General features: G+C 39.6%; 1 protein-coding gene across 5 annotated transcripts in view; it reads left to right on the top strand.

Moving 5' to 3' along the window:
- The window catches only part of Pdk3 (pyruvate dehydrogenase kinase 3), a 68,683-nt gene extending 42,495 nt beyond the window's left edge, over positions 1–26,188 (top strand). For 4 of the 5 annotated variants that reach the window (XM_090325825.1, XM_090325830.1, XM_090325828.1 and 1 more), the window contains 7 exons: positions 5,253–5,330; positions 13,448–13,524; positions 15,163–15,264; positions 15,801–15,911; positions 18,743–18,856; positions 22,236–22,375; positions 26,048–26,188. In XM_090325825.1, coding sequence (XP_090181951.1) covers positions 5,253–5,330; positions 13,448–13,524; positions 15,163–15,264; positions 15,801–15,911; positions 18,743–18,856; positions 22,236–22,375; positions 26,048–26,078 — 653 coding nt within the window. In that variant the 3' untranslated portion in view covers positions 26,079–26,188. Of the gene's footprint in view, positions 1–5,252; positions 5,331–13,447; positions 13,525–15,162; positions 15,265–15,800; positions 15,912–18,742; positions 18,857–22,235; positions 22,380–26,047 lie in introns of those variants that run through there. The other variant, XM_090325829.1, reaches the window with a different exon arrangement.
- The last annotated feature ends 236 nt before the right edge of the window (positions 26,189–26,424 follow it).

Consider the following 26,424-nt stretch of genomic DNA (forward strand, 5'->3'; position numbering starts at 1 on the left):
CAGTGCCTGGCAAGGTTCTGGATTTCAATTATAGTTATACTCACTATGTTTAAAGCTGTGAAGAATGTCCATGGTTTAAGCATAGTTCAGTGTCTATCCCAAATGCCACATATGTGTATCCATATGCTTCCATCCGCTAACACTGGTCCCATGCAGATAGCCAGAGACAGACTACAAGAAACCTTTTCTGTCAAAGGGTAAGGACAATATTGTTATTTTTGACTAGACAGTTGTATAAACGTATCAAAGTAGGGTACATCATTTATACTATGAATTGAATGTTCAGAACCCTGAAGCATGCCTCCTTGTGGCTTATTTAGCACATTAATATCTACCTTTACACATCTGCAAATTATAGACTCAGGGTAGGAAATGCTAGAATTAGTATTGTAAAGCAGGTCCTATTATCCTTTGGAAGGGACCTTCCTTTGTGACCTGTTTACCTCCTTTCTTTGTAAGAAACCAGAAAATCAAAGGGAAAATCCTGCAGTAAGATGTTAAAGGTACAAGCTTAACTACTTGGTATAAAAGTTGGCTCTCACGGTAACGATGTTAACTTGCCTGTGTTATTCCTCTATGCTATTATTGCTTGGCATAATAGCATACAAATAATCTCCTGAGAGCCTGACATTATTCTGGTTCAGAAATAATATCTTATGCTCACATTTTAGGCTTTTCAGGTTGCCAGTTGCAGAGATGCACTAACTCATGCTGGTTTCAGAAACAGATCCTAGTAGATCCCTTGACAGTGGGTGCTATAGGTATTAGAGTTGGGAAGCAGGAAGAAAAAATGTTTTCTGGATGTCTTGCAACTGCAAATCATGATCTCTCTACCTTTCTCTGTCTTCTCTAGTTTCTTTTTTTTTGCCAATCCTGGGGCTTGAACTCAGGGCCTGAGCACTGTCCCTGAGCCTTTTTGCTCTAGACTATTACTCTACCACTTGAGCCACAGAGCCACTTCTGGCTTTTTCTGTGTATGTGGTACTGAGTAATTAAACCCAGGGCTTCATGTATGCCAGGCAAGCACTGTTGTGGCACCAAGCTACATTCCCAGCCCCAGCTTCTCATTTTTGTCTGTAGCTTGGCTCACTTGACTGCAGCCTGTTTGTGATAACTGTCAGCAAGCCCTTTAAGCTTCTGTCCTGCCTGATCATCCTAGTCATAACATTCTAAAAGCTGAATTTAACTGGTTGTATTTTTGTTTGTTTATTTGTTTTGCTCTGTGACTTCAAGTTTTACGATTCTGGTTGGCCTAGGAGGTTCACTGCTCTTACATTAGGGATTCTGCTCCTACTTTTGCACTAAAGATAGAGACATTAGACTTAACTCTGACAAGGTGAGGCATAGCAAAGACATAACAGTAGCTGGGTGCCAATGGCTCACCACTATAATCTTAGCTACAAGGGAAGCTGAGATCTGAGGATCAAGGTTCAAAGTCAGCAGGGGCAGGGAAGTCTGTGAGACTCTTATCTCCAATTTATGACCACAAAGCTGGAAGTGGAGTATAAGTGGTAGAGTGGTAGCCTTGAGCAAAAAAATATGCTCAGAGACAGTACATTAGGCTCTGAGATCAATCCCCAGGACCCACATCATAAAAAGAAAGTGAAAAATCAAAAATGGGCCAGGAGTGCAGCCTAGTGGTAGAGTTCTTACCTAGCATCCACAAAGCCCTGGGTTCAATTCCTTGGTACCACATACACAGAAAAGGCTGGAAGTGGTGATGTAGCTCAAGTGGTGGAGCAGTGGTGGTGAGAAAACTCAAGGACAATCCGGCCCCTGAATTCAAGCCACAAGATGGCAGCAAGAAAAAGAAAAGAAAAACAAAAAAAAGGGGCCAGGAGCGTTTCCTAGTGGTAGAGTGCTTATCTAGCATGCACGAAGCCCTGGGTTTGAATTCTTGGTACCACATACACAGAAGAAGCCAGAAGTGGTACTGTGGCTCAAGTGGTAGAATGCTTGCCTTGAGAAAGCTCAAGAACAGTACCCAGGCCCTGAGTTCAAGCCCCAGGGCTGGCACAACAAGATAAATAAATAGAAATAAAAAAATAAAAGCCAAAATAAGAAAGAAAGATAATTTGGAAAAGAATTGATCAATGTGAGCTCATTGTACATGTGCAGTGTATGTCAGTGCTGTCACAATCACGTGAATGAGAAAGCTAGTGTATGTGGAATTAGCACATTTGGTGGATTTAGTTTCTCTTCCTGTTTCCTATAGAAAAGAAGTTCCATATTTAAATACCTTTATCCTGTATCTGGAAGAGCTGTCTGTATTATCTTTGTACATGGATAGCAAAGCACTTGTTCTTTTTCAAGCTATTTTTTTTGGTGTGTTTGCTAATCCTGGGGCTTGAACTCAGGGCCTGGGTGCTGTCTCTGAGCTTTTTTGCTCAAAACTAGCAATCTATCAATAGAGCCACAGCACCATTTCCAGCTTTTTCTGAGTAGTTTATTGGAGATAAGAGTCGGGTGGGAGCCAGGCATGGTGGCTCACCGCTTGTAATCCTCGCTCCTCAGAAGGCTGAGATCTGAGGATCAGAGTTCAAAGCCAGCCTGGACACTAAAGTCCAAGAGACTCTTATCTCCAATTAACAACTAGAAAATGGGAAGTGGCACTGTGGTTCAAGGGGAAGGGTGGTAGCCTTCAGCTGAAGAGCTCAGGGACAGCGCCCAGGCCAAGAGTTCAAGCCCCATGATCAATGCTTCCCCCCCCCAAAAAAAAAGTCAGAGTTTTTTTTTGTTTTTGTCTGTGCTCAGCCTCTTGAATGGCTAATATTACAGACATGAGCCACCAACACTGCAAAGTACTGTTTGTCAGTTTTATTATTTGTGATCTTGGAAGTGTGTGGTCGGCTTAGTGCTCTCACGTCACTAGGTGGAGATGTAGCATTGTTTGGTGGCATGGCCAACACAAAAGGAATGTCTTAATTTCTCTTTTCTTTTTTTTTCTTTTTGATTTCTCTTTTCATAAAATATTTTTGTAGGATAATTGTTAAGGCTTCTTACTACCTAGAAAAGAAATTTGCAAATCTAGTATAATTTAAAATTCAAACTTTTCTAAGGTTTAAAATTCAGTATCATTTTAATGTCTATTTTACACTGATAAAAGGATTTATAATTTATGAAATCAAGGACTATCCACTGAAGATCTAACCAGGTATTCTACTGAGTTCTAAGTGTAATAAAGTGAGTGTAGGATACAAATCTTGGCCTCAGATTGGTTTTAAAGTTTTTATTGTTTTGATTCTTTTGTTGTTGTTGTTTTTTGGTCGGTCATGGGGCTTTGGACTCTGGGCCTGGTTGCTGTCTCTGAACTCTTCAGCTCAAGGCTAATGCCCTGCCCCTTGAGCCACAGCACCACTTCCAGTTTTCAAGTAGTTAATTGGAGATGAGTCTTACGGTCTTTAGTGCCTGGGCTGGGTTCGAATCCCAGTCCTCAGATATCAGCTTCCTGAGTAGCTAGGATTACAGGCATGAGTCACTTTACCAGGCTTATTTTGATTCTTTCTTTTTCTTCTTTTTTCATATTAATATAAAGTAGCTATTTATTTCTTTTTAAAAATATATGGCACCCATATAATATGACACTAAATGAAAGGACCTCCAGGATATGGAAACAAAATAATATAATGGGTGATTGTTGTCTTTAATGTACTATGTTATCTCTCATCTCTTTTGCTTTGCCTTGGTTATCTCATATTGTTATCTGATACATTGTATATATGTGTTTTTTGTTATTTGAAATCGGATAGGGAAGGGGGGAAAACAAGATGAGTGGCCGGGGTGGGGGGAAAGAAAGGGGGACCAAGAAATGAGAAAGGGTATCAATATTTATGAAGTAATGCACCTTCTATTTGGTGGATATAATGTAACCCTCCTATCAATTACAATTACAATAAAAATATATGGAAAAAATATATGGCCTGGAGCTGGGAATATGGCTTAGTGGTCGAGTGCTTGCCTAGCATGCATGAAGTCCTGGATTTGATTCCTCAGTACCACATAAACAGAAAAAGCTGGCTCTGTGGCTTGGGCCTAGGCTCTTGGCCCTGAGTTCAAGCCCCAGGACTGACAAAAAATAACATGGCAATAAGCACAAAATTTTGGATTATGGAGGCCAGAATTTTCCTTTTCCTTTCCCCGCTTTCTCCTCTCTCCAATAATTTATAGTCCAAGAGAAAAGGAAATGTTTTTAGGTGCGTTTCCTTTCTGACTTTCTATCAGCGCCAGCCTGTTAGCTTTAGCTATGTGAAGGATATTTTAAAGTGATGTTGGTGCCTCTAATAACAGAAATTGTATGTGTCATGGAAACCTGTGCATTGAGCAAATCCTTATTGATGTTTCATTTACAGATAACTGCCAAATCATAAGACTGATTGCAGTATTTTTTATAATTACAAATGTATCCTCTTGCTGCAATTTAGTCAAACAGCATGAGCTTCAGAAGTCTTAAATTTATAAATTTTCATGAAAATACCTTTAGCAATATTTAAAAGTTAAATGTGTGTACTTGCTACAAAACTAGCTTTGTTGTTACTAGCCTCATTTTGACATGGTTGTGAATATTATGACTTTAAAGAACTGGACACAGTGGCTCATACCTGTCATCCTAGTTATTCAAGAGGCTGATGTCTGAGGATCACGGTTTGAAGCCAGCCCAGGCTGGAAAATATGTGAGACTAACATTTCCAATTAACCATCAAAGCTGTGGCTCAAATGGTAGAATACCAGCATAGAGTAAAAAAGCTAAGCTAAGGGATAGAGAAACCAGGCTCTGAGTTCAAGCTCTAGTACTAGTACAGAGGGGGGGGAGAGGGGGGAGTGGGAGAGGAAGGGAGGGAGAGGGAGAGGGAGGGAGGGGGGAGGGAGGGGAACTTTAAGGAAAGAGATTTTTTTAGTCATAGTAATACAGTAAAGTCAAAAGTTTCAAGAATGTTCCTGAGGATGGAAGGTCAACTTTGTTCATTTACCTGTTTATTTATTTTTGGCCAGTCCTTTAACTTCAGGCTTGGGCACTGTCCCTGAGCTTCTTTTGCTCAAGATTAGCACTCTTCTACTTGAGACACAGAACCATTTTCCACTTTTTCTGTTTATGTGGTACTGGGTATCAAACCCAGGAATTCATGCGTGCTAGGCAATGTTTTGACAGGTGGTAGATAATTGTAAAGCTATTGTTTTAGACAATTTGCCCTTGTTACTTTACATGTCTGTACCCATGTCTTTGGTAAAGAAGCTAAAACTTTTCTTTCTTATAGATGCGTATGAAACTGCTAAGATGCTGTGTGAGCAGTATTACATGGTGGCTCCAGAGCTAGAAGTTGAAGAATTCAACGGTAAAAGAAAATTATCACCTTAAATCCAAAGTATCTAACTAAAAACTGATTTTTCTCCAAGCTGTTTTTCAATGAGAATTCCTAATTTGCTGGGATTTTTAATCTTTACATTCTAATTCCTAAAAAAACTTCTGATCAGCTGGGAATATTATTGTAAGTTTTCATACAGGAATGTGTAATGAGTTCCATCACCAAATTCTCAGAGCAGAAGTGATCAAGGAAGGAGGTTACAGAAACTGTAAATAACCAGTTTTCAAAATAACAAATGCAGGCAGTCACAAAAGGAGGAAAAATGTTTAACTTTACTAATTAAAGAGGTGTAGGCGAAACCAAAATTGTCATTTTTGTTTTTTCAAATGACAATGGTTAAAGCATTTTAATGTTTTCAGGTGAAGCATGATACCTTTAGTCTTAAAAGACTTCAGAAGTAAGAGAAGAGATTGAACACAGTAGTTTGAGACTACCCAAGGAAACAGAAGCAAGACCACATCTCAAAAAATAAAACGCTTTAATGATTTGAATTTATGCCCAGAAAAATACTATCACCAACACATGTATTTCTTATATAAGTATACATTGTATAGCTTTTGTCAAAAAAAGCTAGCACATAATGTCCCTTGTTTGACTCAGTAAATTAATGACAGACATATTTCTTTGCTCTAGCGTATTAGACTTAAACGTATTTTAAGAAAATAGAAGTGTCCATAGTGAAGTATGATCATAGGGGTTCTGTTCAAGTTTTGAAAAGTTCATAAACACCCCATTTTCCACAACATGCAATTATTTAAATTTCAAGATAGCCATAAAATAGAATATGAAACAGCATTCACAACACCTATTTACATAGTCTAAATAGAGAAAAATAAATTGTTATATTCACTTTGTCAACTACCAGGAGAAACAATATTTTACTAACTTAGTGATGATCTTCGACTTTATCTGCAAGTGGCTTTGCAATCTGGATACTATATGGCAGGAAAAAAAAATCTACTGTTGCCAGTGTTCTTGAAGGAAGGCACTAAAAAAATCAATTCTAATTCTCCCTTGAGTGAGAGGTGAAACTTACATTGCCGTGACACTGAACAACTTAATTTTATAAATGGAAATTTGAAAACCTAAAGAGCAGTGCTTAGGCTCTGAAGTTCAAGCTCTAGTATTGGTATAAAAAAGAAAGAATTGGTGTTGGGAGTTTAGCCTACTGGTAGAGTGCTTGTCTAGCATGCAGAAATCCTGGGTTCCATTCCTTGGTACCACATACACAGAAAAAAGCCAGAAGTGTTCCTGTGTCTTAGTGATAGAGTGCAAGCCCAAATGAGTCCCCAGGCCCCGAGTTCAAGTCCCAGGACTGGCATCAAAAAAAGATTTTCTTATAAATATATTAAAATATGAGAAGATTTTAGGCTACTGTTGAAGGACAGTTACTCAGGCTGTCTGCATGAAGATGTGAAATCCGCTGTTTCCAGATCTATTGTATTCTTTCAGAAGAGTTGTGCTTTCATTTTGTATAATTTAAGAGACTGTAATGACTTGGCTATTCCCGATTGGAAACATCTTCACATTCTACTTCTTCCTATTGGCTAGGGTGAGACTTGACTTAATCATCCAGATTTCAAGGGAGATCAAACAATGCAACTTAAAAAAACTACAGGTGGCCGGGCACAGTGGCTCACACCTGTAATCCTAGCTACTCAGGAGGCTGAGATCTGAGGATCAAAGTTCAAAGCCAGCCCAGGCACAAAAAGACCTGAGACTCTTATCTCCAATTAACCTCTAGGAAAAGAGTGGGGCTTGGCTCAAGGATGAGGCAGTAGCCTTGAGCTGAAGAGCTCAGGGACAGCACCTAGGCCAAGTTCAAGCCCCATGACACATACACAGACACACACACACACACACACACACACACACACACACACACACACACACACACACACACACACAAGACTGCTGGTGGCAACGAATTGCATAGTACACACAGCCATACTCATCCTCCAACCCAGGCAGCCAGCCTGATCTGTCTGTCCCAGAGCTTAGCTAGGTCAGCACATTCCTTCCAACTCTGCTGTCATGCTCAGCAACTCAGCCACTGTGACCAGAGCTTCACAACTCTTTTTGACACTGTCTGACACACACACACACACACACACACACACACACACACACACACACACACACACACACATACACGAAGGCCCTTTTCCCATCACAAAAAAAAATGCATGCTGGTCTTTATAGGCCACCTCTCATTCTCTGTTGCCTTGGGTAATAAAGTTATGGATATGAATGATTTCCCAAATGGCACATTAGGCATACAAGTCAGAAGTAGAGCTGGAGGACCTTAAGTAGAGACTTGTGTGTGTCTGTCTGTCTGTGTGGGCATTTATTCCCTCCCATGTAAGAACTGACCCCATGTTCTAGGCGGGGAGTCAAACCTAGATTCGTGTGTGTGTGTGTGTGTGTGTGTGTGTGTGTGTGTGTGTGTGTGTGTGTGCCTGGACTAGGGCTTAAACTCAGGGCCTGGACTCTGTCCCTGATTGTCTTTTGCTCAGGGCTAGTAGTGCTCAATCACTTGAGTCACAACTCCAATTTTGGCTTTTTTGGGTAGTTTAATGGAGATTAAGAGTCTTCACAGACTTTTGTGCCCAGGTTGTCTTTGAACTGCAATTCTTAGGTCTCATTCAGCCTCCTGAGTAGTTAGGATATTAGCCATGAGCTATAGAGGCCTGGCACATTTTGTGAGCACTTTAACAGTTCAGTTTTGGTGAGTCAAGTGTATATATTATTACATTCTCATCTCTTAATTTTAGCTAGGCATCTATATCAGTCTTTAGTTATTTTATGTCAACACTGGGGCTTTTTTTTGCCAGTCCTGGGCTTGAGCTCAGGGCCTGAGCACTGTCCTTGGACTTTCTAAAGGCTAGAGCTATACCACTTGAGCCTCAGCACCATTTCTGGCTTTTTTCTATGTATGTGGTACCAAGGAATTGAACCCAGGTCTTTGTGCATGCTAGGCAAGCACTCTACCACTAGGCCAAACTCCTGGCCCAACACTGGGGCTTTAACTCAAACTTGTGCTCAAGGCTAGCGCTCTACCACTTGAGCCACAGCTCCACTTCCAGCTTTTTGCTAGTTAATTGGAGATAAGACTCTCATGGACATTTCCTGCCTGGACTGGCTTCAAACTGTAATCCTCAGATCTTAGCCTCCTGAGTAGCTGAGATTACAGGCATGAATCACTGGTACACAGAATTTTTTTAATGTAGGTACTCATAATTTTTTTCTCTTTGCACTGCTTTTTCTGTGTCCCAAAGGTTATTGTAAGTTGTGTTTTCATTAGATTTCAGGCACTTTTTTTTTTGCTAGTCCCAAGGCTTAAACTCAGGGCCTGAGCTCTGTCCTTGGGCTTTCTCAAGGTTAGCACTTTACAACTTAAGCCACAGCACAACTTCCAGCTTTTTCTATGTGTGTGGTACAGAGGAATTGAACCAGGGTCTTTGTGTTTAATAGATAAGCACTCTACCACTAGGCCAAACTCGCTGCCCTCAGGCACTTTTTTGTATTTTTCTATTTCTTCAGTGATGCATTCATTATTTAACAATGTGTTATTTAGTAGTTCTATGTGCCTATTTAGTAGATCTATGCCCTAAGGAACATCTAGGTTGTATTTGCATTTTCATTAGATTCCAGGAACTTTTTATTTTTCACTTTATGTCTTCAGTGATCCACTCCTCATTCAATAATGTATTGTTTAGTCGCCATGTGTTTGAATATTTTCTGTAATATGTTTTGCTCTTGAATTCTAGTTCATTGTGATCTGATAGAATGTAAGGAGTAATTTTAATTTTCTTGTATATGCTAAGAGTTGCTTTATATCCTAAAATGATTGATTTTGGAGTAAGTTTCATGGCACTTCTGAAAAGAATGTACGTTGTACAGTTGCTGGGTGAATTTACTCTGTAGATTTTTTTTTAAAGTCCATTTGATCTGAAGTAACAGTTAGCTTCGAGATTTCATTGTTGATTTTTTGTTTGTTTGTTTGGAGAGATTTGCTTGCAAACATGCTTGAAAATCCAGAAGTGGTTTTGGTGTTTTTGTTCTCAGCTTGTTAGGTTTTTTTCAGTACTTGAATTTATACTTGGATTTGTACTTGCTCATCTTGCTTGCTTAGCTAGTGCTCTTAACATTTGAGCTATACCTCCAGTCAGCTTTTGGATGTCAGATACTTCTATTTCACCATCTTGCCCTGCTTCAATATATATATATATATATATATATATATATATATATATATATATATATATATATATATATATATATATATTTTTGCCAGTCCTGGGCTTCAACTCAGGGCCTGAGCACTGTCCTTGGACTTTCTCAAGGCTAGAGCTCTACCACTTGAGCCTCAGCACCACTCCAGCTTTTTTCTATGTATGTGGTACCAAGGAATCGAACCCGGGTCTTTGGGCATGCAAGGCAAGCACTTTACCACTAGGCCAAACTCCCAGCGCCTCCATATATATATATATTTTTTGCCAGTCCTGGGCTTGAGCTCAGGGCCTGAACATTGTCCTTGGACTTTCTCAGGCTAGAGCTTTACCACTTGAGCCTCAGCACCACTTCCAGCTTTTTTCTATGTATGTGGTGCTGAGGAATCGAACCTGGGTCTTCGTACATGCTAGGCAAACACTTTACTACTAAGCCAAACTCCCAGCCCTTCTGGATTTTTCTTAATCCAGCACTTTAGACCACTCAGCCATACTACCTGGGTGAACTTCTACTTTTTTCTGTGTATGTGTTTGGGCTTCATGCATGCTAGGCAAGCACTCTACCAGTAGCCACATTCTTAGCCCTATCCTAGGATATTTTATGTCTGGTTCCTCCATATTGTATACCTTCGCTGGCTCTACATATAATTTCAAAAGTCATTACTGACAACTCTGTGAACACTGAGAAATTAAATTTTAGTAATGTCAATTTTTTTGTGTGTGTGGGGGTCATGGTGCTTGAACTCAGCCTGGGCACTGTCCCTGAGCTTTTCATCTCAAGGCTACCACCCTACCTTTGAGCCAAGCCCCACTTCCCATTTTCTAGGGGTTAATTGGAGATAAGAGTCTCAGGTCCTCTTGTGCCTGGGATGGCTTTGAACCTTGTTCCTCAGATTTCAGCCTCCTGAGTAGCTAGGATTACAGGCGAGAGCCACTGTGCCCGGCCAGGCCAGTAATGGCAATTCTAGTCCACACGTATTGATTGCTTACTATGTAGAAGGCTCTGTGTATGTTACTTTAATGACTGTTGTCTCATTAAGTCTTTATATGTATCTGATGAAATGTGTACTGGGCCCTTTGCAGAGATGAAGCACTGAGGCCCAGATGGGCTAAATAATTATTATAGTTAAAACTGGCATCCAAGACTTAAATCCCAATATGTACACTGAACCATACTCTATACTGTTTTTAATAATCTTATGTATTTACTTTGAGACTCAATTAACCACCTTTAACTGTACTTCTACCTTTTCTTTAAAATTTTTTTATCAGCCCTGGGCCTTGAACTCAGATCCTGGGCACTGTCCTTGGGCTTTCTCAAGGCTAGCGCTCTACCACTTGAGCCACAGCACTACTTTGAGCTTTCATCTATTTGAAAGTACTGAGGAATAGAACCTGGGTTTTTGTGCATGCTAGGCAAGCACAAGGCCAAACATTTTTTCCCTCCTTATCCTTCAGTTTGTTTTTCATTGTTGTAATAAAATTTCCTGAAAATAACCTTTCTTTATATAGTATTCTATTGACATTTATTAAATACTGCTTCAGCTAATGGTATTTGGGGCCAACGACTGCTCAAAATAGACTTTATTACTTTGTACATCTTAAGAATGAAAACATAGACCTTTTTTTCCCGTTGACTTTTAAGGTGTACTATTAGGTGAAAAATTTATATTCTGTGTCTTATTTTAGAAAGTCAACAAACATCATTTAAGCAGACATTAAATAAAAGCCACTAGACCCAGGATAAGGGAAAAAGAGAAACAAAAACATTTGACTTTTCAAAAGGAGGAAAGGAATGTAAACTATAATGTTCCCAAAGAAAAGTACAAACAATTGAGCAAGACTTTAGATGGCTTCTAGAGAATGTTATTTGAACAACAAAAAAGGGGGTTTGGCCTAGTGGTAGGAGTGCTTTCCTAGCATGCACGAAGACCTGGGTTTAATTCCTCAGTACCACATACATAGAAAAAAGCCAGAAATGATGCTGAGGTTCAAGTGGTAGAGCTCTAGCCTTGAGAAAGTCCAAGGACAGCGCTTAGGCCCTGAGCTCAAGCCCAGGATTGGCAAAAAAAAAAAAAAAAAAAAAAGCACCATAAAATGTTGTGGGTTTTTTTGTCATTTCCTTATGATTTAGAGTGAAAAGTTTGGATTCAGAGGCTGTTTATATAAGTAGTAGTGCGTTTTGGCTCAAGATAGGACTAGATAGATTAAGCACTGTGATTACTCCATTGAAATGACAATAAAAGAATGCAGAGAAATGCAGCAAGCGGAAAGTAGGTGATACTCAGCAGTACATAATTGTCTTAGTCCCTTCAGATTGCTGTCACTAAAAATTGCCAAAGGTAAGTCGCTTAAACAATAGACATTTATTCCTCATAGCTCTGGTACCTGGGTCGTCTGTGATTGTAGTGCATGAAGTCCTGAGTTTGATACCTTGCCCAAAAGAAGCTCTTGAGCCAGTTATATTAGTCAGATTTGGGTTACTGTATCAAAATAACTGAGATAAAGAAAGGAAGAGTTATTTTTGGCTCATGATTTCAGAGGTTTCAGTCCAAGACTTGACTTCATTGTTTTCAGGCTTTGTAGCAAGGTACTGTATATATCATGGCAGGAAGTTGCTTTACTTCATGGTGGCCAGGAAGCAGTGAACAAAGAAAGCAGAGGCCAGGTTCCTAAAATCCCCCTCAAGGGGATACTCCCAATGGTCTAACTTCCTCCCACTAGGCTTCATCTCCTAAAGGTTCTACCATCTTCCCATAGCTGGCAGACATGCTTTTAATGCATGACCTTTGGAAGACATTTGAGATCCCAACTATAATACTAAGTGCCCCATTTCATAATCATTTATATTACCCGAGTCACCTTATTTCCAAAGCCTGATTGCTCCCATGTAAATAACACCTCCCACCTTATGAGCCCCAAAGAATTGCCATGAGGATTCAATTGGATAATGTATGTGGAAACTGTAATGCATCAATGTTAATTACTTAAATTCATGTAGTTTCATGTCAGGTCATAAAGAGGGGAGGGCTACATTTTTGAGCATCTTTTCTCACACTGTTAATGCTTGACTTAGGATTCAGTGTCTTAGATTTCCCCCTGTTCTTTGATGCTCAGAGAAAAATTACTACATGTCTCCAAAGGTTAGTTACTAGTAGAAAGTTATGTGTGCCTTACATTCTGCTCCACAGTATGTCCTGTGTATCATAATTCAATGAAGTTTAATACTGCTTATGCTATTTTCCTGTTCCTTTGACAAAATGCCTGAAAAAAAAAAACTTAAGGAGAGAATGAGCTATCTCTAGGGTCATAGATTAAATTTTTGATTGAGTTTAAATTCAAGTACTGAAAAAACAAAACCATTATACAACTGTTATATCTGAATCACCAGCCTCTCTTCTCTTGTGACTCATATACTCTCATATGACCACTGGGGTTGGTAATGAAGGTATCCTTCTAATTAAAAAAAAAAATGCTGCCACCAGTGCCCGGCAAAAACCAAAACAAAACAAAAAGTGATATTTAGTCATCAAAAAATGCTAAGTAATATTTAGATATCCTATGTGATTCTAACATCATAGCCTAGATGAGAGTATTCTTATTTTGCTCAGCAAAGTTCCGAAGTGCTTGAGTGATTTGTCCAAGCTTACAAAGCTGGTAAGTAAAGGAACTGAGATTCACCCTAGATTTGTTTGATTTGAAAGCATATGTTTTTCCTCAGTCTTGCCATTGGAGATAAGAGCCTTATATTAGATTTATAGAGTAGTATTTTATGTACTTGAAAAATAGAATATGAATATTATTCTGACTTTTAGTTTGGGTCCTATTCATTGATGGTTTTGTCTCTGTTTGCAGCCAAAGCACCAGACAAGCCCATTCAAGTAGTTTATGTCCCCTCCCATCTGTTTCACATGCTGTTTGAGTTGTTCAAGGTAAGTGGAATTTAAAAACATGGAAGGAAGTCTTCATTTTAAATTACTTCAATTCAGGCCGTAATGGATTCATTAGATTAGCATAAGAAAAAGGTTTTGCATAACCATTTGAAAAATTCTATTTCTGATATCCTGTGGGTTTTTTTTTATAATTTGTACACTGTGAGATGAAAAATTGCTGTGTACAGTATAGTTTTCTTGAATATTAGTACATACTGATTTTGAAACTTAAATGTACTTTAGTGACTTTATATCAGATCCATTCTGTTTTTCTTCAGTTATAAGATGAGAGATGCTTTGAGTTTCCAAACCTGGCAAAGTCATTATTGGTGGGTGTCAGACCAAAATAAAACCATGTTTATACAGATCTATGCTTCTGACCATTAGCTCTGGTCATGTATTAGTAGCTGTTCTAGCCCTGAGACATCCTGCAGCCCTTTTGCATGTTTGAATCAATGCACAAGCTCTGACAGAGGCATAGCTGAAGAGAAAGTTGTGGATGGCCTGTACCCAAAAGGACAAAAACAAAAGCTCAAAGACAGCTGGACACTGATGGCTCATGTCTGTAAGCCTAGCCACTCAGGAGGCTGAGATCTGAGGATTGTGGTTCAAAGCCATCTGGGGCAAGAAAATCCATGAGACTCTTATTTCTACTAAAGTGCAAAAAAAGTTGGAAGTAGAGTTGTTGCTCAGATGGTAGAGCTTTGAACACCAAAGCTCAGAAACAACACCCAGGCCCTGAATTCAAGTCCCATCTCCAGTTCCCTCCCTACCTCCCACAAAAAAGACAAAAACCCTCTTCAGATTCTCTATATACTAAACTGTTACTTTTGTTTCCTAGTAACTAATGTTAGCAGTTTTAAGGTATTTCAACTAAAATTTTATTTCTTCCATTGTAGAAAACACTACACTGAACACCTGAAAAATCAGTGATACTTATTTCCTTTCAAAAATTAGAACATTACTGATGTAAAACTAAAGAGTAGAGATGGGCATTCAGTTGTGAACTTTCTCTTCAACAGCTGTGGGGTTTTTCAGAATATCTTTTTAACTGATATTTCTTGTACATTTTTCAGCCAAATAATTAATTTTTTTGTGGAAGCATGAATGTTTTCCATTTTTCTGCCATCTTTAGAGGAGAGGTGCTTTATAAATGGACGACTGACAAATAAGATTTAAAGTGCACACGTCAGCCTCTGCAGACTCATTAGATGTGATTTGAAAAAATTCCTCTGAGTTGAGTTGAATAATTTTAGAAATCTAAAGCAAAAATAAAGGAAGCAAGGAAAGAAAAATAAATATTGAGCATGCTGGATAGGGCTAAAAACTTGATGCAATTTTTTTCCTTTGATCTGAACTCAGTTATCTAAGCTCCTTAAAGGGAAAATGTATATAAATGCAACTAATACTGGCTCACAAAAAAATGGTCGGGTATAAGTAACTTGTGTTTGTTTCTTTTTCACAATTATGGTTTGTTATGGTGGGGGTAGAGTCGATGGTAGGGTGTGTGTATGTTTGGTATTTGTAAGATCCTGGGTTCAATCTTCAATGCCAAAATTAATTAACTAATTAGGTAAATAGTAGCTTATAAGACAGCGGCATGCTTTTTTTTTAAAAAGACAAGTCTTACTGTTTCAGAATTCAATGAGAGCAACAGTTGAATTATATGAAGACAAAAAAGAGGGTTACCCACCTGTGAAAACTCTTGTTACTTTGGGTAAAGAAGATTTGTCCATTAAGGTAACTGCTTTATTTATGTGTATACTTTTATCTGTTGACTTAAATAATGTCTAGACATTGAGAGATCAGAGGGAGACATGAAAACTGACATTTCCTGTGTTATCTGTAAGTACAGCCATGTATCATTTGAGTGTATATGATGGTGGTCCCCTAAGATTACATTGCTTAGTAACACAGTAACCATCCTTGTTGTATAACACACACTGTGATGCTTGTGTGATTAAACGGCCTAATGAAACAGGTTATAGGATGTATCTTTACGGTTAAGTGACATATGAATGCACCATGCTGGATTCTCAGCTTAAGTTATCCTATTAAACTTCAGTGAGCAAGACTTCAACCTTAAACCTTTTGGTTCCTGCTACACTGGTCTACTCTTTTTTGTCTACTGTTCCCAAGGGAACCAAGTTTCAGTGGTTCCTAGTATGTTTTAGAGCATTCTGGTCTGTGATTTATTTCATGAACTCAATGCCTACCACTGCGTATAGATTGACTCCTCGCTCAGGTTTTGATTTTCATCTATTCGTATACTGCAGATCAGTGACCAAGGTGGTGGAGTCCCACTTCGAAAAATAGACCGCCTGTTTAACTACATGTACTCGACTGCTCCTCGCCCTAGCCTGGAGCCTTCAAGAGCTGCTCCCTTGGTAAGCATTACAAACTACTGCTGAGGAAAATGACCTTAATACAGGGATGGAGAGCAGCCTAGCTTCCTGGATTGTTGCAGTAGCCTTACTGAATTAGGGTGATTCCCATATGGTTTGGAAAAGGGGAAGAATTTGCTTTGGCCTTCCCTCTTTCTCTTTTGCCTCTTTTCTCTCTCTCTCTCTCCTTCTTTCTTCTCTTTCCTTCCTCCCCTCGCCTCCTTTTCCCTCCCCTTCTCTTCCTTTCTTTCTTTCCTTCCTTTTTTGTGACACTACTGGGCTTGAAGTCAGGGCCTAGGCACTGTCCTTTAGCTTATTTGCTCAAGACTGGTGTTCTACCACTTGAGTCACAATCCTGCTTCCAACTTTTTTTGCTGGTTAATTGGAGATAAGAGTCTCATCCATGGACTTTCCCACTGGGGCTGTCTTTGAAATACAGTCTTAAAATCTCAGCTTCCCGAGGAGCTAGGATTACAAGTGTGAGCCACCAGTATCTGGCTGTGGCTACATTCTTTGTGAATCCTTTGGCTCTAGACTGATAGAAACTTGGATGCTGCATCTCATAGAGGCCCACCTTACCCAGAGCCTTTGAATCTCTACTATCCAGTTTGTTTATGTAATTAGAATGTTTACTTATGAAAATATTCAAAATTTCTTATTATGCTGGATGCTTTTGGCTCATGCCTATAGTCATAGCTACTCAGGAGGCTGAGACCTGAGGATCACAGTTTGAATCCAGCCCAGGCAAGAAAGTCCATGAGACTCTTATCTCCAGTTGACCACCAGAAAACCAGAAGTGGCACTAAGACTTTGCATTTATTACATTTACATTTTTTTGCCAGTCCTGGGGATTGAACTCAGTGGCTGAGCACTGTCCTTGGGCTTTCCTCAAAGCTAGTGGTCTACCACTTGAACCACAACACCACCGCTGCCTTTTTTCTATCTATGTGGTACAGTGGAATCAAACCTGGGTCTTCGTGCATGCTAGGCAAGCACTCTACCGCTAGGCCAAACTACCAGCCCTACATTTACATTTATTGTATCCTTTAACCCTTCCAGCAGATCTAACTTAAGCTTTTTATCAAATGTTTGGATAAGTCTCAAGATTGAGACTACTGCTAGTATGGTGGCTCACTGAGGCCTGTAATCCTAGCTACTCTGGAGGCTGAGATCAGATGATCGAGGTTCAAAGCCTGCCCAGGCACTAAAGAAAGAGAGACTCTTATCTCCAATTAATCACTAGAAAATGGGAGGTGGGGCTGGGCTCAAAGGGTAGCATGTAGCTTTGAGCTGAAGAGCTTGGGGACAATGCCCAGGCCCAGGGGTAGAGTGGTAGCCTTGAGCTGAAGAGCTCAGGGACAGCACTCAGGCACAGAGTTCAAGCCCCATTACCCACTCCCTCCCATGGAAAAAGAAAAGAAAAGATTGAGACTTCTCATTCTCACAAAAAAAAGTTGATTTCTACTTAGGTCTGAGTTCAAAGCTTATGGGACCACTGCCCTCCTTCCTTAGCTTGTTTAGAAGAGATGTAGCTTAGCCGGGTGTGGTGGCTCTTGCCTGTAGTCCTAGCTACTCAGGAGGTTGAGATCTGAGGATCACTGTTCAAAGCCAGCTTAGGCACTAATGTCCTAAAGTCTGTAAGATTCATTCATTCATTCATTTATTGCCAGTCCTGGGCTTGAGCTCAGGGCCTGAGCACTGTCCTTGGACTTTCTCAAGGCTAGAGCTCTACCACTTGAGCCTCAGCACCACTTCCGGCTTTTTTCTATGTATGTGGTACCGAGGAATCGAACCCGGGTCTTCATGCATGCTAGGCAAGCACTTTAACCACTAGGCCAAACTCCCGGCCCTGAACCCGGGTCTTTGTGCATGCTAGGCAAGCACTTTAACCACTAGGCCAAACTTCCGGCCCCAGTCTGTAAGATTCTTATCTCCAGTTAACCACTAGAAAATGAGAAGTGGGGCTATGACTCAAGGGATGGGGCGGTAGCCTTGAGCTGAAAAGCTCAGGGACAGTGCCTAGCCCCAGAGTTCAAGCCCCACAGCGGACAAAGAAAAAAAAAAACAAGAGATGAAGTTTGATTGTACAAAATCTACCCCTACCCACTCATGACTACTACTGTTGAACTTAGTCTCAATTATTCTTATAGTTCTCGTCAATATCTGAGACCCTCTTTGAAGAAAAAGAAATCACTGGTTGTCAGAGTTCCAATAACAGAAAGCTACTAGAATTTTTTTCTTAGCTCCTAAAAATAAGTACACTACTCTTTCTTAACATGTGATATCATTTTCAGAACCTTAAGAAGTAGACTCTGGGGAAGGGCTGGGGGGAGGGAAATGGGGACAAAAACATGAGAAGGGTGTCAATGTGTGTGAAATAATGCACCTTTTATCTGACAAATATAACTGTAACCCCTCTATATATTAAAATAAATTTAAAAGAAAGTAGACTGAAGAAATGACTGTCTTTTCAGACTTTTAGCCTTGTTACTGGTGGCCTTGAGCCCTTGTATTATTAATTCTCACTTTAGAGAAGAAGCAAATCTGATATGGAACTTTGAAATGAATGTAGTTTTGTTTTATCATCAGATAAAATTCCACTTGATTTGCCATGTGCTTTTTGAAAGTGCTAACAAAAATGTGGAAAAAAAATAGAGTATGAGAAATGTTTTATAGAGTGAAAATAGATTGTTAAGCCATAGATAAGCGTATATGTCATAGTGGTTGAATTAATAATTCATTTGATGTAAATCTGAATCAATGTATTTTCATCTTCTGACTGGTACTCATATCAAATATTTGTTCTTGTCTCTCTATTTTAACTTTTTCAACAGGCTGGCTTCGGTTATGGTTTGCCAATATCCCGTCTATATGCTAGATATTTTCAGGGAGATCTGAAATTATATTCCATGGAAGGAGTGGGTACTGATGCTGTCATTTATCTGAAGGTACTGCATTCTATTTCTGTTATTGTGTAACTAATTGAGAAAAACACCATATCTTCACTTGCATTCTTCACTTTTGGTTTTAGGCTCCGATGCAGCAAAATACGAAGCATGGAGATGTAAGAAGTTAAAATCCTGACTTTTAACTTTAATTTTTCATAGACTGAAATTCTTTAGACTGTTGTTTCAAAAATTCACTCGCTTAGCTGGGTGCCAGTAATCCTAGTTATTCAGGAGGTTAAGATTTGAGGATTGTAGTTTGAAGTCATCCCAGCTACGAAAGTCCAATTAACTACAAAAAAAGCAGAAAATGGAGCTGTGGTTCAAATAGTAGAACACCACCCTTGAGAAAAAAAAAATAAAAAGCTCAAGGATAGTACCTAGGTCCTGAGTACAAGCCCCAAGACCATCACATAAGCACACACAAAATATCACTGGCTTTTCCAAGGTATAAGAATTCAGTAACAAAAAAATGGTTATTAAAAAAAAGGTTGATCTAGGAGTTGGGAGTTTGACCTATTGGTAGAGTGCTTGCCCAGCATGCATGAAGTCTGAGGTTCAATTCCTCAGTACCACATGCAACAGAAAAGGCCAGGAGTGGCTCAAGTGGTAGAGCTGTAGCCTTGAGAAAGCCCAAGGACAGTGCTCAGGCCCTGAATTCAAGCCCCAATACTGGCAAAAAAAAAAAAGTTGATCTAGCCAGGCACTGGTGGCTCACACCTGTAATCCTAGCTACTCAAGAGGCTGAGATCTGAGGATTGCGGTTCAAAACCAACCTGGGCACAAGACTCAGTAAGACTCTTATCTCCAGTTAACTACCAGAAAACCAGAAGTGAAACTATGGCTCAGGTGGCAGAGTGCTAGTCTTGAGCTGAAGAGCTCAGGGACAGCACCCAGGCCCAGAGTTCAAGCCCCAGGACTGGCAATACAAACAAACAAAAAATGTTGATTTTTCTGCAACAGTCATTCTTATTTATTACTACTTTAGTCATTTATTTCTCTTTTCCTTTTGTTTTCTTTTTGTTTTAACTTTAAAAAGAAGGAAAAATATCTATACTTTACGAACCCTATATTGAGGGCTGAATTTCACTAGATCACAATGGAGCTGCGCTGTTATATTCAAAACTCTGACTCAGAAGCAGGTCATCTAAAAATGGTTTCAGAGCTGGGAATGTGACTTAGCAGGAGAGTGCTCGCCTCACATGCATGAAGCCCTGCATTGAATTCCTAGGTACCACATAACCAGAAGAAGCCGGAGTAGCAATATGGTAGAAGTGATACAGTGCTAGCCTTGAGCAAAAGAATCTCAGGGACACTGCCCAGGCCGTGAAGTGCCAAGCCCCAGAACTGGCAAAAAGAAGTGCCAACTTCCACAAGAATGTGCATTACGTCATGGGGGAAGGGTAGGCTTTTGTTTCTAAATGTTTGGATTATTTTTTTTGGAATAGCTAGTAAAATACTAGTAAAAAATTATGAAAAAAGCTTTCTCTCCCCTACACACAAAAAAGAAAACCAAGTCTACCATTGCTGGCCCTAAGCCACCAGGTCATTTACATTGGTGAATACATCTTAATTTTGTAGAGGAGATTTTATATTTATAAATATATGAAAGGAATCTAATATTTCCCCATGCAACTGAAATTTCACTTATTTTCAGCATAGATTATGCTTAATATGCAGATCTTCCTTACATATATTTCATATAGAAGTTCTCTCTCATTCTTGCAAGTGGCTGTGGCTTACAATGGTAGAGTACTAGCCATGAGCAACAAGCATTCTGGGACAAAACCCAGGCACTGAGTTCAAGCCCTACAACTGACAAAAAAGACCTGACTAATTCTTTTTAACTGTGGCATAATATGTTTAGAGTACCATAATTTTTGGCAGTTGTGGAGCTTGTTAAGGCCTGGGTGCTATCCCTTACCTCTTTTGCTCAAGGCTTGTGCAGCTACAGTGTGTGTGTGTGTGTGTGTGTGTGTGTGTGTGTGTGTGTGTGTGTGTGTGTGTGTGTGTGTGTGTGTGTGTGTGTGTGTGTGTGTGTGTGTGTGTGTGTGTGTGTGTGTGTGTGTGTGTGTGTGTGTGTGTCAGTCCTGGGCTTGAGCTCAGGGCCTGAGCACTGTCCTTGGATTTTCTCAAGGCTAGAGCTCTACCATTTGAGCCTCAGCACCACGTCCGGCTTTTTTCTATGTATGTGGTACCGAGGACTTGAACCTGGGTCTTCATGCATGCTAGGCATGCACTCTACCACTAGGCCAAAATCCCGGCCCTGAGCCATAGTTTTACTTCTGGTATATTTTTTTGCCAGTCCTGGGTCTTGAACCCAGGGCCTGAGCACTGTCCTTGGACTTTTTCAAGGCCTAGTGCTCTACCACTTGAGCCACAGCACCACTTCCAGCTTTTTCTATGTATGTGATACCAACGAATCAAACCTGGGTCTTTGTGCGTGTTAGGCAAGCACTCTACCAATAGGTCAAACCCCCAGCCCCACTTCTGCTTTTTGAGTGGTTAATTGGAGATAAGAGTCTCATGGACACTTTTCTGCCTGGGCTGGCTTCAAACTGAAATCCTTAGATCCTCCTGTGTAGCTAGGATTATAGGTGTGAAGCACCAGCACCTGGTTACAGTACTACACTTGAACCAGTTACTTGGAATGTTTCTCTTAGATGTTATTTCTTGTAGATAAAGTGATTTTTGTTTGCTTTGGTGCTGGAAATTGAATCCAGGATCTCATGTGTGCTAAGCATATGGTAACACAGAGTTACATGCCCAGACCTGAAATACTGTGATACTTGATACCACTTGATGTTTATACATGTGATATGTATGAGATTATTCCTTCCTAAACTCTTTTGGGGCATAGCTGCCTAGTGAAAAATAGTGCTTGATCTAGGAATAATCAGATTTTGTGCTAGTTTTATATACTTCAGTACTGATATTTGAATGGGTGAGTTTTCTTTGCTTTAAAAAAGCTTCAGTTTTGGCCAGGAGCCAGTGTTGACTCTTGCCTATAGTCCTAGCTACTCAGGAGGCTGAGATCTGAGGAATATGGTTCAAAGCCAGCCCAGGGAGGAATGTCCATGGAATTCCTTTATCTCAAATTAACCACCAGAAAACTGGAAGTAGAGATATGAATCAAATTGGTAGAGTGCTACCCTTAAATATAAAATCTCAAGGATTGCACTCAGGCCTTGAGTTCAAAACCTCATTACTGGGGGATGGGGGGAGAGGACGCCTTCAGATTTAATACAATGCTATATTGAATTGGAAGTTAATTTTAAAACTATGCGTTATGATGACTACTGTTTTAAATAGTAAAATATGTGTGTGTGTCTTATGAGAAAAATGCCATCATGTTCCTATGGTGTATGTGCTTTTCCCATAGGCCCTTTCGAGTGAATCGTTTGAGAGGCTGCCCGTGTTCAATAAGTCTGCGTGGCGCCATTACAAGACCACACCCGAGGCCGATGATTGGAGCAATCCCAGCAGTGAACCGAGAGATGCCTCGAAATACAAGGCTAAACAGTAATATACTATGTTGATTGTCATTGTAAACATCTGCTTTGTCCCCACAATATACCAGCTGGATGAGTGAACAGTGCTTTAACACTTGATGTTCTTCGCATTTTTATCTCTGGGAAAGCAAAAAGATGCCTAGAGAAAGATTAGAATATGCTGTTTATGTCCAACAGAAGGACATAACCAATCTCCTGAGAATTCTTACACTGTAAGGATATTAATCATAGTAAGCAAGGGTTTGTCTTGTGATAAATTTCATTTTAAAAATAGTGGTTCGTGCCTGTAATCCTAGCTACTTAGGAGGCCGATTTCTGAGGATTGAGGTTTGAGGCCAGCCTAGGCAGAAAAGTCCCGAGAGATTCTTATCTCCATTTAACCACTCAAAACCAGAAGCTGCACTATGGATCAAGTGGTAGAGTGCTAGCTTTGAGCACAAAGAAGTTCAGGAACAGCGCCCAGGCCCTGAGTTCAAGCCCCACAACCAACAAAAATAAGTAAATAAATAAAAAGCACCCCAAGAAGACTTGTAGTCAAACTCTTCTCCTCCCTACTCCATATAAAGTCATTTTTCTGACTCTTGCCACCAGAGGAACATATAACATGTACCCTTTCCGTGTCTATTTTTCTGTGCATTCCATCTATATTATTGGATATAAGTGGACATGATATTTTTAATATTTAAACTTCCATGCCTTTGGCCAGTGGGAACTATTTTGAATAAGATCATTTTCTTGTTTTCCATTGAGAAAATGCATTAATCTTTGAAAGATTTCCTGGTTTCTGGCCAAAGATGATTAACCTAAGCTCATCTTACACCTTCCATGCCCTATCCTAGCATTAGCCATTTCCCCTGAAGAACCCAAGATGTTTTCTTTTTTCCTCTCAATAAATATTAAAGACCTTAATCTGGAAGTTGAGAGTGCTCAACTAGAGTACCTAGATTTTTCCAGGCCCTTTTTCTAGACAAGTGTTTGCGTGTGTGTGTGTGTGTGTGTTTATGCGTGTGTATGCATATATGCCACTCACACATGTGTGTATAACTATGTCCCCCACATATGTATGCATATGTGTATAAGTTTATGTTGTTCATTTGATTCTTTTTTAGCATTCTTCTATTTCTCGGAAAACTTTGTTTTTTTTTTTAATGAAAACCTTGTTTATTTATTTATTTTTTTTGCCAGTCCTAGGGCTTGAAATCGGGTCCTGAGCACTGTGCTTGGGCTTTCTTAAGGCTAGAGCTCTAGCACTTGAGCCACAGTACCACTTCCAGCGTTTTCTATGTATGTGGTACTGAGGAATTGGACCCGGGTATTCATGCATGCTAGGCAAGCACTCTACCACTAGGCCAAACTCCCAGACCATGAAAACCTTGATTCTTAACATCCTTAACATTGTTTAGCAGAATAGTAACTTTTATACAATGTAGTTTATATAGCTCTGCTATATAATTAATAGAAGGGTTACATTATATTCACCAGATAGAAGGTACATTACTTCACCTACATTGATACCCTTTCTCATGTCATGGTCCCCATTTCCCTCCCCTCTCCCCCGCCGCTCATGTTGTTTTCCCCCCTTCCCTATCCAATTTCAAATAACCCATCAAGCATATATACAATATATCAGATAACAAGGTAAAATACTGTAACAATATGAGATAACCAAGGGACAGCAAAAGAGATGAGAGATAACAGTACATTAAGACAACAATCACTCATTATATGGCTTTTGTTTCTGTATCCTGGAGGTTTTTTTCGTTTAATAGCCCTGCAATTTTGTACCATTAGTCTTTTGTGAAGAGTGATGTAAATGCTATTGTTTCCTACAGAAATATCATGAGGCTCCACCATGCCACTCATCTGAAATAAGGAAATTTCGACACATTTGGTTGCCTTACCTTTCGTCATATGATAGTAGCAATGCACTTGTCCCACTGCCACCATGATGGCTTATTTTTCTCTAGAAGAGCCATACTCTGACCAGTTATACAAGACTTGATTGTATCTCCTTTTCTTTTACTTCCACATAGAAAAAGTTCACCATTCTCAGACAAGATTAAGTTAATCAGCTGAAATACCTGTATCACGTCAATTTCCTGCCATTCCATTTCCAGGATGTGTGTAAGCCAGATAACACATTGACTGTTAAAAATGAGACCCATTAGTTCAAATACAAGGAGAAATTGGGTAATAAAGAAGTTATTTTTATTTTTTGCCAGTACTGGGACTTGAACTCAGGGCCTGAGCAACGTCCTTAGGCGTTTACTCAAGGCTAGTACTCTGCCACTTGAGTCACAACACCATTTCTGCCTTTTTCTTTGTATGTGGTATCAAGGAATGGAACCTGGGTGCATGCTAAGCAAGCACTCTACCACTAGGCTAAACTCCCAGCCCCAAGAAGCTATTTTTAATAAAGTCCATTTGGGCTATGAAAAGGTAGGGTTTTGTTGTTGTTACTTTGTTTTTTGCTTTTGTTTATTTTTTTTGCCAGTCCTGGGCTTGAGCTCAAGACCTGAGCACTGTTCTTGGGCTTTCTCAAGGCTAGAGTTCTACCACTTAAGCCACAGCACCACTTCCCGCTTATTGTCTATGTATGTGGTACCAAGGAATCGAACCTTGGTCTTCCTGTATGCTAGGCAAGCTCTTTACCACTAGGCCAAACTCCCAACCCTTGAAAGGTAATTTTAATGGAATCTTTATTGTAAAGATAATTTTAAAACTAAATAAACAGAGTGTCAGTGGCTCACTCCTGTAATCCTAGGTACTCAGTAGGTAGAGATCTTGAGGATCATGGTTTGAAAACAGCCTGAGTTGAAATGTCTGTGAGAATCATCTTCAAACAGCCACCAAAAAATTAGCCAGAAGTGGGACTGTGGCTCAAGTGGTAGAACACTAGACTTTCCTTGAACAAGAAAAGTTTAGGGGGATGGGAGCGTGGCCCAGTGGTAGAGTGCTTGCCTAGCATGCACAAAGTCCTAGGTTTAATTCCTTGGTACCACATACACAGAAAAATCCAGAAGTGGTGACATGGCTTAAGTGGTAGAGCACTAGGCCTTGAGAAATTCCAAGGACTCTGCCCAGGTCCTGAGTTCAGGCTGTAGGAGCAACACACACACACACACACACACACACACACACACACACACCTTCTAAATAGCTGACCATGTTATACACTATTTTTTTTACTATGTTGTCAAATTTTAGAGAAAACTTTTTACCTTGACAATTTTAAATGTTTAGCTGGTAACAGAAATTATTTGTAGAGGTGGAAAAATTGGTGTTTATCCAGGATGAATTCTAAGAAAAGTTATTCTCTAGCCAATTCTGACCACATTTATTTGGGGGTATAGTACACATTGTATACAGTTCACTCCTTTGAAACCCTTCCCCACTATTAATCTAAATTTAGAATATTTTCTCACCCCAAGAAGAAATCCCATACCCATTAGTAATCACTTTTCATGTCTAATCAAGATTTTAACTAAAAGCAAAGAACTATTTTAAAATATACTTAAGTAATTAAATGATATTTTTTCTAGAATCACCATAAAAATGATTCTGAATTAAGACCAGGAGTTTGGACTTAACATCCTAACTAAATTTTCTGAGTAAATATTAGTTACAATAGAGATTATACTTATAAACTTACTGTGGCTATTCCCAATTATTTTCTTTATAGGGACAAGATCAAGACTAATAGAACTTTGTAGAAAACAGAATGCTTTGATCCTCTCTGTGAAGAAAGATTGTCGGCTGCAGCTCAACCAGAGAACTATCTATCTCTCACCTATTCTGAGCATTACACTATGGTTATTCCCAATGCTTGTATGTGTGTTTTCTTCATACCTTTCTGTGGTGCCCTTCCTATAATTACTCCAGCCAAATCTCCCACTAACATAGTAACTTGAGTAATTCTTCACGGTATCTTATTGTGGTGTGGCTGGCATCTATCATAAAAGAACACAGAGTATTATCCTAGAGCTCGTAAACACTTAAACACTTTTTATCCAAATATATTGGCATCTAGTGTCTAAAGTCTTCCCCGAATTCTGAATT

Source organism: Megascapheus bottae, chromosome X (genome assembly GCF_031878675.1).
Source record: "Megascapheus bottae isolate mThoBot1 chromosome X, mThoBot2.hap1, whole genome shotgun sequence".
Taxonomy (NCBI): domain Eukaryota; kingdom Metazoa; phylum Chordata; class Mammalia; order Rodentia; family Geomyidae; genus Megascapheus; species Megascapheus bottae.